The sequence below is a fragment of the Aplysia californica genome, unplaced genomic scaffold (genome assembly GCF_000002075.1).
Source record: "Aplysia californica isolate F4 #8 unplaced genomic scaffold, AplCal3.0 scaffold00070, whole genome shotgun sequence".
Taxonomy (NCBI): Eukaryota; Metazoa; Mollusca; class Gastropoda; order Aplysiida; family Aplysiidae; genus Aplysia; species Aplysia californica.
The window spans coordinates 1,641,371-1,656,724 of NW_004797340.1; the positions used below are offsets into that span (position 1 = coordinate 1,641,371).

The 15,354-nt window shown below is 40.9% G+C and overlaps 1 protein-coding gene across 1 annotated transcript in view; it reads left to right on the forward strand.

Moving 5' to 3' along the window:
- The window catches only part of LOC101852607 (nuclear receptor coactivator 3), a gene marked incomplete at its 3' end in the record, with an annotated part of 36,961 nt that overhangs the window by 6,446 nt on the left and 15,161 nt on the right, over positions 1-15,354 (forward strand). Inside the window, 9 exon segments of the mRNA XM_035968611.1 lie at positions 432-521; positions 2,896-2,983; positions 4,456-4,536; positions 5,839-5,973; positions 6,840-6,972; positions 7,958-8,061; positions 8,928-9,075; positions 10,046-10,293; positions 10,561-11,010. Coding sequence (XP_035824504.1) covers positions 432-521; positions 2,896-2,983; positions 4,456-4,536; positions 5,839-5,973; positions 6,840-6,972; positions 7,958-8,061; positions 8,928-9,075; positions 10,046-10,293; positions 10,561-11,010 — 1,477 coding nt within the window.

The window sequence follows — 15,354 nt, forward strand, 5'->3', positions numbered from 1 at the left end:
TATAATATTATAAAATGTAGGTTCTAGTTGTGCAGGTGGTGGAGGGCGCCACTGGTAGATCCTACGTCACTACTTCTTTACTTTCCCTCTGTTGCTTCTGTCTGTCTGATTACTTTTTCCCAACACTAAATGACCATTTTGTGTCAATATGTGCTTCTCTCTACTCAAACAAACAAACTGGGTGGTTGGCAGGTGCTCTGGTGTGGTTTGCTCCTTCTTTTTTTATAATAATGCTATCATCTCTATCTCCCCTCCTTCTTTTTTTGTGTTTGTTACTCTCTTGTAACACCTCTAACCTTTGGCACTTATACGACCTTATTGTGTTACAAGTGCCGTAAAACACTTACTAAAAAACCAAAGAAAGAAACATTCCAGGTGTGCATTGGCCTAATTTAGGTGTTTTTTTTCTCTCCCTCTCTTTTTCTCCACAGGCCCTGAACAGATTCTTGTTTGTGGTAAACAGTCAAGGGAAAATTGAATTTATCTCCGAGAATGTCACACAGTTCTTAAAATACTCTCAGGTAAGTGGGCCCCCCGCTTGTGTAATAGGTGGGTTTGTGTGTGTGCCGTCGCTGCGCTGTCGTTTGTCAGCGGATGATTAGAGGGTGTCGCACGCAGCTCTTACTTCTTTTCTTAGCCGACTGTTGTTTCATTGATTGTGGGTGGTTGGTGGGTGCCCTGGTATTGTTTGCTCATTCTTTCCAATCCTACATGTATTGTCTGTATTTCTTATCCTTCTTTTCTGTGTATGCAACTCTCTTGTAAAACCTCCAGTTTTTAGCACATGTATGACGTATTTATGTTGTAGGTGGGGTAAAAGTAAAACTTTTACGAAATCTAAAAGTAAAAAAGAAAAGAAAAGAAAAGTTTTGCTGATTGTCCTTCTTTATTCCTTGCGTTATTTTAAACTGTTAAATGAAAGCAAGCTGCCATTGAGCAGCCTTAAGGGGAAATGGTATGATGTCACAGAGTTGAAAGGTTCCACGTCCAACTAGATGTATGTATTGCAAATAGCACCCTTTTCCACCCTCGCCTAAAAGTCACTCTCTTATATCATAGAACATACATGATCAGTAGAGAGACGGATGTCATTGTCAAGATCTAGTTTCTTTTCAGGGATTCACGCTTGCTTAATACATGTTAACTTTGAATCAACTTAAAAGCCACGGGTTCTTTTTTATTCTTTCCTTTTTTTCTCTTTGTTTCTCAATTTTTCCTTTGCTTTATTGTGTCTGTCTGTCTGTCTATGCCTTCTCTCTCTCTCTCTCTCTCTCTCTCTCTCACTCTCTCTCTCTCTCTCTCTTTCTCTCTCTCTCTCTCTCTCTCTCTCTCTCTCTCTCTCTCTCTCTCTCTCTCTCTCTCTCTCTCTCTTTCTTTCTCTCTCTCTCTCTCTCTCTCTCTCTCTCTCTCTCTCTCTCTCTCTCTCTCTCTCTCTCTCTCTCTCTCTCTCTCTCTCTCTCTCCCCCTCTCTCTGTGTATCTTCACCATTTCTCTGTTTCTCTTTTGCTTTATTCTGCTTGTCTCTCTTTCCCTCCCTCCTACACATCTTTCTGCCTCTTATCGTTCTCTCTGTTTTGTTCCTGTGTATAGTATGAGAAGGAAAGTGTGTTTGTGGGCAGGTGTTTCTAATGGGCGTAGTCATTTTCCTGTCTTTGTAGTCAGTCCCCTCCAGAATTGATCCTGTAAGTTAGGCAGGGCCAGGTACATACATACACACATTGTGTCACCTGATACCAGGTGTTGTTGAGATGATGGGGAGGGATACCTGAGTTAACAGCTGGATTGGGTTCCATGATCAGCGCGACATGACCTGGCCCTTTGTAGGTTTTTATTCTTCCTATCTCCTGCTGACAGACCACGCGGGCGCCTGTGCTACAGTGGCTCAACCCTTTGCCGTGGTAGGCTTGTTGCAGGCACAGGGTTGAATACAATTATCAAAAATTTTGTTTTAATATTGTTGTTGGTTTTCCAAAAAAAAATTAAATTACATTTGGAGGGCAGTTTTTACTTAATTCTTTAAAAACTGAGTATCTTCATCTGTCTGCTGGGGCATTGTCTTCCTTGATGTGGGTGATAGGAGGGTGCTCTGTTGTGGTTTGCTCCTTCTTTGCTTTCAACATCTATTGTCCATATCTCTCTCCACCTTCTTTTTTGCGCTGGTTATTCTCTTGTAACACCTAATCTTCGACACGTATATGTGACTTTATTGTGTTGCAAGTGCCGTAAAACTATTTATTACCTACTAATAAATTGTCGTCCTCTCTGCAGGGGTTGGCCCTCCTCCCATATGATCAAAAAGGCTAAATTGTGTTGTCGGGGTCATACTTTTGTCTGTTACTGACTCTCTCCCTCTACCGTCAGGTACATAAGGCGGAGAGCAGTTGACGCCACGCTTGCTTGTCCCTGGCCACGTCCTCTAATTTCGGCAAATCCAGGCCCTGGGTGATTGCCCCATCCCTTTCTGTGCCTCTAAAGGTTCCAGTTGGTCATCTTTGTTTTCTTTTTCCAGGTGGTTTCCAATACCATGTCTGATAGGTCACTCTTGTCTTCGGCATTCTTAGAACATGTCCTAGATATCTCCGTCTGTCTATGGCGCTCATATGACCTTCTGCAGTTGCGAGCGCCATAAATCCTAACTAGCGGGTGGTTGGTGGGTGCTCAGGTATGATTTGCTCCTTCTTTCCTATCAAACATCTATCGTCCTGATCTTTCCTCCTTTATTGTGTTTGTTACTCTCTTGTCACACTTCTAATCTTTGGCACTTATTTGACCTTATTGTGTTGCAAGTGCCATAAAACTCTTTACTGAAATCGAAAAGCCTTACTAAAACTAAAACCATCTCCGTCTATACTTTTGTCCCATGTCTGTATTATAATCTCTTCTTCTCCCCCACAGGAGGACTTGATAGGAGAAAGCATTTACAATTTCATCCATGTTGGAGACCACCCACAATTCAGCAACAGTCTTCTGCCTATGACATTGAGTAAGTCCTGGTCACCCCTCCTTACCCACCCCAACAGCACTGGTCACTACACTACAGTGGTCAGATCTCAGTTGTGTGGTCAAGCTGGGCACTATACCATGGTGGTCAGATCTCAGTTGTCTTTTGATTTGACGCAAATCCTGGACAGGAGCTCTTTCCTGAGATCAAATTTGATGATGCATGACATTTGTGCAGATTTCCCAGGCCATTTTTATTGTTTATTTGGTAATGGATAGCTTTAGTACTTTATTTATGGTTTACACCCCCATCAAAAAGATGATTTATGTTGTATCCCTCTCAGCCTGAGTTGGCCCTTACGGGCAGGGCGAAGCTCACCCCTTAACCCTATCCGTATTTCCTGGGGTCATTTTGTACCCCCGGAGTTGTATTTTTCACATTTTAGAATACTTCAGGTACGAAGATCTCTTTAAAACTTTCAGTATTTCTCAAAAAAATCATTTTGACAGACTGCTATGCACAGCATACGGATCGGATTAACGAGTGAATTTCTGGAAGTGGTGGCACAGAGTTCCTCACGTCATATGGATATGATAGTTAAACACGACGTACGGATAGGATTAAATGAATTGTCTATGGAAGCAGAAAAACATACAATAAAATGTAAATTTCCCCCCTCTTTTTAGTTTGATAAAATTAACTCTTTCCAGGCCAATCCTTTTGACTCTTATTCTTATATTCTGTTGATTGTTCCCTTTCTTCTTCTCTATGTTTATGAAACTATTATGGTGAAGTATTAAAGATTTTAATCTTGTTGTTGAATATTTTTATTTGAAATAAGCTTCAGTTTCAATTTCTTGGCTGGATAAAATATAATTTCCTAGAACTAAGCTCTCCCAAAGCCACATTCAGCATACAACATGCTTACTAGCAAGAAACAAATGTGGAAAACTCTATGGCATGGACATAGTTACAGAGTACAGTCATCATAGTGCTGAATACTACTTGCGCTCATCAACATTTTCTCACCTGCACGATACTGATACATTATCCTGATACATTTTCCCCCCTTCAGGGCAGTGCTACTGACTGAAGTGTCTTTAGGAAATTCCCAAAAGGGGGATATTAACATGTTCTTATGCACAGTACGATTGTAAATGGGCTAATTTATCAATGTCATGCTCATACTGTGCCGGAACAACTGCAGCTATTTCTTTCCTCATCCTTACTATCATCATTTTTCCCTCTACTTCTTTTGTGTTTGTCACTCTCTTGTGAACTGCAATTTCTGGGTGCCTTAATGGTCAAAGCAGCCTTTGTGCTGTTGAGGCTAGAGAGGTGAGCAGAATAAGCCTGATTTCTTGTTTGGACTTCTGTTGACATCCACCCCTTGGCGCTCATATGACCTTATGCAGTTACGAACGCCGTAAAAACCTCACCAAAACTAAAACTAAAACTAACTGATACATTGTGTGCTCTTCTCTGCATTAATTCAGTTCTGTCTTCCTTCACAGCGAGTGGTCTAGCATGGCCAAGCGATTCTCCAACCACCCGCGGGTGCAATTTCCACTGTCGTATGCTTGTTAAACCTCCAAGTAAGTGATGGTTGTTCTGAGTCTGGGGAGAATTTTGACATTCTTTTGAGGGATATTACTTTCTGATGGGATTTTAATGGGTTAAAGACAAAAAAAACAACTTTATATGTTAATATGGGGATCCATTGTAAGTGCCTTCGAAAAATGTTGACCAATGTGTTTATGTAAAATGATTTCTTTTTCTGTTACCTTTAATAGATTACATGTATAAGCAGGACTGGAAAAAGTAAATAGATCTGTAGCCCAAACCTTTCCCTCTTTGAGGGATGCTCAAGGTTTTTTGTTACTCCGACGAGAAAACAAGAAAAAGTAAAAAAATTCATTTTCATATTTCCCAGTGCGGATAACACTCTGAAAATCAAAATAATTGGGAGAAAAAAACATGTTTTTTTTTTTTAATTTTACGAAAATAGGAAGGTTATACCCATGATCCTGGTTGTTAAAATACTTACTAGTTTTTATTAATTATGTATGTGGTTGAGAGTATGATTTGAGTGTGCTATGCTTTCTCTAAGGGGAAAACCAAATAAGGTCTCAAGAGAATAGTTGTCTTAATATAAAAAGAAACCACCATACCACAGCCATTTAAATCATTCAGTCCGACAAACTGAAGGCTTTTCTCAGAGGTAGTGACATATGAGAGAGTCTTTGAGCAGACAAAAAACGGGTGGAGGCGGAAACAGCACCTGGGCATGGAATGGTTGGTGCCTCTATAAATAAACTATTGATGGCCAACAACGGGTGCATGATTATTTTGTTTACTTTCAGGATTTGGAAGAATTTGTCATTCTTTTATTTTTTAAAAAATTTTATCTCTCCCTCTAGATTAGATCATTGAGAAAACTGATGACTGTGTATCAGTCTGTTATTGATTTGTGAAGCGTGCTGACAAAAGGAGTTACTTCTCAGATAAAAACCTTAAGGAAATAGATACACCACGCTTAAAGGTGAAGTTTTTACAATTTATAAGTATGAAATACAACTATTAGAACAGACATGAAGCTATTACATAATGGCATCATGCAGAAGAGCTAACTCTCAGATGCTACTGGATCACTAACAACAACAACATAAGTATGAAATGATAAAGGACAGGTTTTAGTTAAAGAATAGGGCATCAACACAAAATTCTACCAATTTGACCATGAGGTCGATTTTTGGCCACTGTCTCCAATTGTGGATCGCGAGAAGTAAATCATTTTGTCAGCACGCCTCACATTATTTGCTGGTGGTTAGAGAGTGTCAGAACTGTCTGATTCTGGTGTGTAATTTTGTTGTTGCTCTTGCTTTTTGTCTTTTCAGCTGAAGAAGAAGAGGATGTAGAAGTGAAGCAGACGTATGTATCACAATATGAGAGTATGCAAATCACAGCCATTTTCCAGCCGTACCTGGCCCAAAAGTTGACCGAATCACAGCTTAGTTCCCCCCACGCCAACGGTGAGACCACTGAGTGTCTGTCCTGTGCTGTGGTGCTTTGTGATTTGTGTTGGTCTTCAATAGTGGGTGGTTGGCGGGTGCTGTGGTGTGGTTTGCTTCTTCTTTCCTATCAAACGTCTATCGTCTTTATCTCCCCTCCTTCTCTTTTGTGTTTGTTACTCTCTTGTAACACCTTAGATATTCAGCACTTATATGACCTTATTGTGTTGCAAGTGCCGTAAAACACTTACTAAAACTAAACTTCAATATTCTGGTGTCGTTTGCCCTTATTTACTCCTTCCTCCATAGGAGTTTTCTCCAAAATACCTACAATTTCGGACACGCACACAGCCATAACTTGTAAAAAATTTATTGACCGATTTCGAAGAAGTAAAAAGCATTTTCATCATCGTCATCAATGCCTTCCACCCCTGGCGGGGTGTAGGCCACGTGCAAGCTCCTTCCATTTCTCTCTGTCCTGGGCCATTCTTCCAAGCTGGTTGCAAGTGAGCTTCATCTCTCTCATGTCCCTTACTTTCCACGCATCTCCTCCTTAAAAAGCATTTTACTTCTGGATTGTTGATCTTTGCACCAGTGTTGTACGAAATGTTTATTTATTATTTTATTGTGAAGTTCCTTGAGCCACCAGGGAGTGGGGGCTACAGAAGTGATCTTCATTATAATATTATTATTATTATTACTATTATTATTATTTTCACCATCATCATAATATTTTTATTATTATATTATTATTATTATCATTATTATAGTATTATTATTATCATTATTATTATTATTATCACCATTGTCATCATCATCATCATCATCATCATCATCATCATTATTATTATTATTATTATTATTATTATTATTATTATTATCTCCAGAGAACCAGACGTGTCTGGTGTGCATTGCGAGCTGTCTCCCTATGACAGAGAAGACCAATATGATGATAGGAGGGATTGACCAATTTTCTTCTAAACAAGACCTGGATGGGAAGATCGTCAGTGCGGAGAGCAGGTCTGTATGGGTGTGCCATTATTTAGCTCAGTTAGTGTCAAGTTTCAGCTATGGGGCAGTGGCCTGTCTTCTGAATGATTTTTATTAAGCTGTATTGTTGTGGGTCTAAAAACTCCAACATTTTGAAAAGAAAATATTAGAGAATTGTAATAATACTCGTATAAAGCTGATTGATATCAGTGGTGTGTTTGTCTAGTATTGGATGACATTGAATATAACAAGTTGTTTGGGAATGAGGGAAAAAACAAAACAAACAACCATGTTTAAAGATTTCATGGCTATGACGTATTGGTGGATGAATGTGTCGTCAGTGGCCTAGTGGTTAGGCTCTAGGACTCCCAACTGTAAGGTCATGGGTTCGAATTCCATCAGGGGCCCTATGTTGTGTCCTTGAGAAAGGCGCTTTACACGAGTTTTCTTCAGTTCACCCAGGTAGGAATGGGTACCCAGCTTTAGACAGCGAAAGATCTTGTCAGTTTGTTAGGGTCTGAGCGCTTAATCATCTGCTTGCACTGTATGCTTTTTGGGAAGCTGAGAATGTTTCGGAGTGTTCTATGGTCTGCTGGGGTAATGATATAGTGTAAAGCGTGTAGAGCTTGCTATTGTGCAGGGGTGCGCGCTATACAAATTAATGCTATTTATTATTATCCTGAATGCTTTTTACATGCTTGCTGACTGTCAGGCGTGGGTGGTTGGAGGGTGCTCTGGTGTGGTTTGCTTCTTCTTTCCTATCAAACATCTATTGTCCTAATCTCCCCTCCTTCTTTTTTATGTTTGTAACTCTCATGTAACACCTTGAATCTTCTGGCGCTCATATGACCTTATGCTGTTGCGAGCGCCGTAAAACCTCTAATAAAACTAAAAACTAACTGATATTATTATGTTGGGTGTCTCAGGCTGAGTTCTGAAAAAATTGACAAGCCTGCATTTTATCAAACTATCTGACCAAAACCCCTGATGTTTATGTGTTTGTGTTGTGTTTCAGAGCAATTTCCAACAGCCATGGCATTGTGGAGCTTGAAGGGGCGTACATGAGAGATTTCTGCCACGCCAATGACGTACATCTGGTCAAAAAACACTCTCAGGAAGGTGTGTGTTTGCTGTGTGTGTGTCTGTGTCTGTGCGTGCGGGCGTTTTTGTGCACACGTGTAAAACATATTTGTTTAATTTTAAATTCTTTCTTCTTCCTGCAGCTTTCAATTTTGTTAAAAGGTAAAATTTGGCACTTAATGATTTAAATCTTTTTTGTATGATTATGTGAATGTCATGTTTATTTGCAAAACGTGACCTATGTCATGCTGATGTTTTATTTGTTATTTGTCATGAATAATCATCTTGCTTTATTTGCAGACTACTTGTAATGACATAGAATTAACCGTCAGGAAAATATTCAGTCACCCTGCCCTTTGTAATGGTTGCAGAAGCTTGCCAGATGAGCCACATACCGGTAGAAAAACAAGAGGGAAAGAGAATTCTTTTTGTGTTGGTAAAGAAGGGTTATTTGTTACTGTCACGGAGACATTCACAAGTTGCCACTGGGTGAGGGTGAGATATGAATGTGTTAAAGGGGAAGTACCGAGATGTGTCGTCCCTTAGTTCTGTCGTGGTCTTAACTCTCATTGGCAAACCATTGTCCTGAACATCTAAGAAGTATATCGTGTGCTGTCATTCATAATTGGCGTAAATGTTTATATTGCAAACAATTTGGAATTTTTGGATGTTGCTCTTTGTTGCGCTAAAAAAAATTCACCATCAGCAAGATGTAAGATTGTTGGTCAACGTAAGAGTGTGAGTCGAGCAGAACGTGATGTGTGTTCATACTATGGTGCTTTCTTCTTTCCCTCCATCCACCCCCCCAACCCCCACCCTCCACCTTCCCCTTCTCCTTGCCCCCCCCCCCCCCCCCCTCTTCTCCACCCTGGCTGTGTGTATGTTTTGCTGTTGGGGACATCCAGTCCTGAAGAATGGGTGCAACACTAGCGGCGTGTACCGCTTCAAGCTGCAGGAGAACCGCTACGTCTTTGTGCAGACCAAGAGTAAACTGATGAACAACCATGTCACGGGCAAGCCCGAGTTTATCATGTCCACCCATACCATCATACGGTGAGTGGCCGCCGCTGCCGACGGATGGCTTCCTTGTTGACTACCTGATGTGGTCTGCTCTGTCTACTTCTATTAATCTTAACTCTTTATCTCCGAGAGAGGAGGGGGGAGGGGGGTGTAATGGTAAACCCACTACTCCGGGGCTGTTTTTTTAATGCTTAATCTAAAAATGACAAAAACGTCATCAAATGGGTCATTAAAGCAAAACTAGCAAACCTATTTTAATAGTTCTTCATCAAAAGAATGAACTTCTGGTGTATAAGACCTGTTCTCGGCAATTGCTGAAAAGTATTTTGATGTCGAAGTCATGATAAAGGAATGTGCCCGAGCCGCTGCGGCTTGCCGGAGATAAAGAGTTAAAAGAAATTTTTAAAAATTATTGATACCTTGCTTCTCAGGAAGAGAAAGACTGTGGGTGGTTGGCAGGTGCTCTAGTCTGATGTGCTCCGTCGTACCTATCAAATATCAATGGTCATTATCTCTCCTCCCTTTTTTTGTTTTTGTTTGTTACTCTCTTGCAACACTTCTAATATTGGGCACTTTTAAGACCTAATTGTGTTGCAAGTGCTGTAAAACTCTTACTAAGTACGCTTTAGGGTAATTTTGAACGGTATTTCTGTTGCGAGAAACGTTTTTAACTACTTTGAACTAATCGCGTGGTTGATGGGTGCTCTGATGTAGTTTGCTTCTTCTTTCCTTTGAAACATCTATCGTTTTTATCTCCCCTCCTTCTTTTTTATGTTTGTTACTCTCTTGTAACACCTCTAATCTTCTGCACTTATGCGACCTTATTGTGTTGCAAGTGCCGTAAAACCTCTACTAAAACTACAAAAACAAGATATAAAATGATGCATGCATTTGAATTTTATCTCCAGAGCATATTGATTTTGAGCGCTATTTCTGTTATGAGAAAAGTTTTTTAACTATTTTGAACTGATCGCTTTATCATCTCCTGTTTCCCTTTACACAGAGACTGCGACTCGGACGTGGAGCTCAAAGGCTCCGCCTCGACCAGTCTGATGAAGTCTGTGATCGGCAGCCGGCCCTCGCCCCTCTCTCTGGGCCCGTTCTCCACCAGCCTGGCCCCGATGCTGTCCATGCCGTCGCCGTCGGCCGGGGCCATGAGCGGCCTGACTCCCACGGGCGGTCCTGGTCTGGGCTCCATCGACTCCGACCTCGAGATGTTTGCTGACCTGGATTTTTTAAACGGACTCAACAGTGAGTTGTGTGGTGGTGATGGTGGTGGGGGGGGTCTGTGTGTGTGTGTGTGTGTGTTTGGGGGCTGTTTTATGTGTGTTGTGTGTTTTTTATGTGTGTGCGCGCGCGTGTGTTTTGTCTGTGTGTGGGTTTTGTGTTTGTTTTCGTGTGTGTGTGTGTGTACATGTGTCTGTGTCTGTGTGTTTGTGTGTGTGTGTTTTATGTGTGAATGTCACATGATCACACACTGACCAACAACAACAACAACACACGTTTTTGTATCCTCAGATGAGCCGGCAGATGTGAAACCGGTTCTCACTGGCTCCACCGTAGGTCCGAACCAGAACAGCTGGGGCTCGATGCAGTCCCTCAAGTCTCCCACCTCGACAGGCGCCCCCAGCCCGCTGCAGTGCGCGCTGCAGGCGGGGCCCCAGGTCCTCCAGGGCGGGGGCATGAAGCGACTGCCCATGCTCAACATGGTGCCCAAAAGCAACTCCATGACTTCGTTTGACGGCACGCAGAAGAGCCCCGGCTTCGCCCCCAGTCCGGGAGGGGGCCCCCGCAGCGCCGGATTTAACCAGCGCGGCATGATGGGAACTTACCCTGGCCAGCGGAGCCCCGGGATGGGTATGGGAGCTGGCGGGACGGCCCTGCAGCAGAACCGCAACCAGGGCGGCCAGTTCACTATGGGCTTTCAGAGGAAGACGCCAGTGTCCCCACTCATGTCGCCTCACTCAGGTATGTGGTGGGGGGGGAGGGGGGGTTCGGGCTCTCAGTTCTTGTGGAGATGCAACTATGTGAGTCATTGTGGTAAAATCAGGCTATCGGCAAAATTATGAAATCAAAGAATTCTGCATTTTTTATGTTTGTTTCTCTCTTGTAACACCTCTATTCTTCGGCACTTATAATGACCCTTATTGTGTTGCAAGTACCATAAAACACTTACTAAAAAAAACCCTTTAATTTTTCAAATTATGCTGATGAGATGTTTCAATCAGTCAAACATACTTTTTGCTGTGGGTGGTTGTTGGGTGCTCTGGTGTGGTTTGCTCCCTCTTTCCTATCATACATCTATCGTCTTTATCTCCACTCCTTCTTTTTTGTGTTTGTTACTCCCTTGTAACACCTCTAATCTTCGGCACTTATATGACCTTATTGTTTTGCAAGTGCCATAAAACTCTTTACTGAAAACGAAAACACTTACTAAAACTAAAACCATCTCCGTCTATACTTTTGTCCCATGTCTGTATTATAATCTCTTCTTCTCCCCCACAGGAGGACTTGATAGGAGAAAGCATTTACAATTTCATCCATGTTGGAGACCACCCACAATTCAGCAACAGTCTTCTGCCTATGACATTGAGTAAGTCCTGGTCACCCCTCCTTACCCACCCCAACAGCACTGGTCACTACACTACAGTGGTCAGATCTCAGTTGTGTGGTCAAGCTGGGCACTATACCATGGTGGTCAGATCTCAGTTGTCTTTTGATTTGACGCAAATCCTGGACAGGAGCTCTTTCCTGAGATCAAATTTGATGATGCATGACATTTGTGCAGATTTCCCAGGCCATTTTTATTGTTTATTTGGTAATGGATAGCTTTAGTACTTTATTTATGGTTTACACCCCCATCAAAAAGATGATTTATGTTGTATCCCTCTCAGCCTGAGTTGGCCCTTACGGGCAGGGCGAAGCTCACCCCTTAACCCTATCCGTATTTCCTGGGGTCATTTTGTACCCCCGGAGTTGTATTTTTCACATTTTAGAATACTTCAGGTACGAAGATCTCTTTAAAACTTTCAGTATTTCTCAAAAAAATCATTTTGACAGACTGCTATGCACAGCATACGGATCGGATTAACGAGTGAATTTCTGGAAGTGGTGGCACAGAGTTCCTCACGTCATATGGATATGATAGTTAAACACGACGTACGGATAGGATTAAATGAATTGTCTATGGAAGCAGAAAAACATACAATAAAATGTAAATTTCCCCCCTCTTTTTAGTTTGATAAAATTAACTCTTTCCAGGCCAATCCTTTTGACTCTTATTCTTATATTCTGTTGATTGTTCCCTTTCTTCTTCTCTATGTTTATGAAACTATTATGGTGAAGTATTAAAGATTTTAATCTTGTTGTTGAATATTTTTATTTGAAATAAGCTTCAGTTTCAATTTCTTGGCTGGATAAAATATAATTTCCTAGAACTAAGCTCTCCCAAAGCCACATTCAGCATACAACATGCTTACTAGCAAGAAACAAATGTGGAAAACTCTATGGCATGGACATAGTTACAGAGTACAGTCATCATAGTGCTGAATACTACTTGCGCTCATCAACATTTTCTCACCTGCACGATACTGATACATTATCCTGATACATTTTCCCCCCTTCAGGGCAGTGCTACTGACTGAAGTGTCTTTAGGAAATTCCCAAAAGGGGGATATTAACATGTTCTTATGCACAGTACGATTGTAAATGGGCTAATTTATCAATGTCATGCTCATACTGTGCCGGAACAACTGCAGCTATTTCTTTCCTCATCCTTACTATTGTCATTTTTCCCTCTACTTCTTTTGTGTTTGTCACTCTCTTGTGAACTGCAATTTCTGGGTGCCTTAATGGTCAAAGCAGCCTTTGTGCTGTTGAGGCTAGAGAGGTGAGCAGAATAAGCCCGATTTCTTGTTTGGACTTCTGTTGACATCCACTCCTTGGCGCTCATATGACCTTATGCAGTTGCGAGCGCCGTAAAAACCTCACCAAAACTAAAACTAAAACTAACTGATACATTGTGTGCTCTTCTCTGCATTAATTCAGTTCTGTCTTCCTTCACAGCGAGTGGTCTAGCATGGCCAAGCGATTCTCCAACCACCCGCGGGTGCAATTTCCACTGTCGTATGCTTGTTAAACCTCCAAGTAAGTGATGGTTGTTCTGAGTCTGGGGAGAATTTTGACATTCTTTTGAGGGATATTACTTTCTGATGGGATTTTAATGGGTTAAAGACAAAAAAAACAACTTTATATGTTAATATGGGGATCCATTGTAAGTGCCTTCGAAAAATGTTGACCAATGTGTTTATGTAAAATGATTTCTTTTTCTGTTACCTTTAATAGATTACATGTATAAGCAGGACTGGAAAAAGTAAATAGATCTGTAGCCCAAACCTTTCCCTCTTTGAGGGATGCTCAAGGTTTTTTGTTACTCCGACGAGAAAACAAGAAAAAGTAAAAAAATTCATTTTCATATTTCCCAGTGCGGATAACACTCTGAAAATCAAAATAATTGGGAGAAAAAAACATGTTTTTTTTTTTTAATTTTACGAAAATAGGAAGGTTATACCCATGATCCTGGTTGTTAAAATACTTACTAGTTTTTATTAATTATGTATGTGGTTGAGAGTATGATTTGAGTGTGCTATGCTTTCTCTAAGGGGAAAACCAAATAAGGTCTCAAGAGAATAGTTGTCTTAATATAAAAAGAAACCACCATACCACAGCCATTTAAATCATTCAGTCCGACAAACTGAAGGCTTTTCTCAGAGGTAGTGACATATGAGAGAGTCTTTGAGCAGACAAAAAACGGGTGGAGGCGGAAACAGCACCTGGGCATGGAATGGTTGGTGCCTCTATAAATAAACTATTGATGGCCAACAACGGGTGCATGATTATTTTGTTTACTTTCAGGATTTGGAAGAATTTGTCATTCTTTTATTTTTTAAAAAATTTTATCTCTCCCTCTAGATTAGATCATTGAGAAAACTGATGACTGTGTATCAGTCTGTTATTGATTTGTGAAGCGTGCTGACAAAAGGAGTTACTTCTCAGATAAAAACCTTAAGGAAATAGATACACCACGCTTAAAGGTGAAGTTTTTACAATTTATAAGTATGAAATACAACTATTAGAACAGACATGAAGCTATTACATAATGGCATCATGCAGAAGAGCTAACTCTCAGATGCTACTGGATCACTAACAACAACAACATAAGTATGAAATGATAAAGGACAGGTTTAAATTAAAAAATAGAGCATCAACACAAAATTCTACCAATTTGACCATGAGGTCGATTTTTGGCCACTGTCTCCAATTGTGGATCGCGAGAAGTAAATCATTTTGTCAGCACGCCTCACATTATTTGCTGGTGGTTAGAGAGTGTCAGAACTGTCTGATTCTGGTGTGTAATTTTGTTGTTGCTCTTGCTTTTTGTCTTTTCAGCTGAAGAAGAAGAGGATGTAGAAGTGAAGCAGACGTATGTATCACAATATGAGAGTATGCAAATCACAGCCATTTTCCAGCCGTACCTGGCCCAAAAGTTGACCGAATCACAGCTTAGTTCCCCCCACGCCAACGGTGAGACCACTGAGTGTCTGTCCTGTGCTGTGGTGCTTTGTGTGTGTGTTGGTCTTCAATAGTGGGTGGTTGATGGGTGCTCTGATGTAGTTTGCTTCTTCTTTCCTTTCAAACATCTATCGTCTTTATCTCCACTCCTTCTTTTTTGTGTTTGTTACTCTCTTGTAACACCTCTAATATTCGGCACTTATATGACCTTATTGTGTTGCAAGTGCCGTAAAACTCTTACTAAAACTAAACTTCAATATTCTGGTGTCGTTTGCCCTTATTTACTCCTTCCTCCATAGGAGTTTTCTCCAAAATACCTACAATTTCGGACACGCACACAGCCATAACTTGTAAAAAATTTATTGACCGATTTCGAAGAAGTAAAAAGCATTTTCATCATCGTCATCAATGCCTTCCACCCCTGGCGGGGTGTAGGCCACGTGCAAGCTCCTTCCATTTCTCTCTGTCCTGGGCCATTCTTCCAAGCTGGTTGCAAGTGAGCTTCATCTCTCTCATGTCCCTTACTTTCCACGCATCTCCTCCTTAAAAAGCATTTTACTTCTGGATTGTTGATCTTTGCACCAGTGTTGTACGAAATGTTTATTTATTATTTTATTGTGAAGTTCCTTGAGCCACCAGGGAGTGGGGGCTACAGAAGTGATCTTCATTATAATATTATTATTATTATTACTATTATTATTATTTTCACCATCATCATAATATTTTTATTATTATATTATT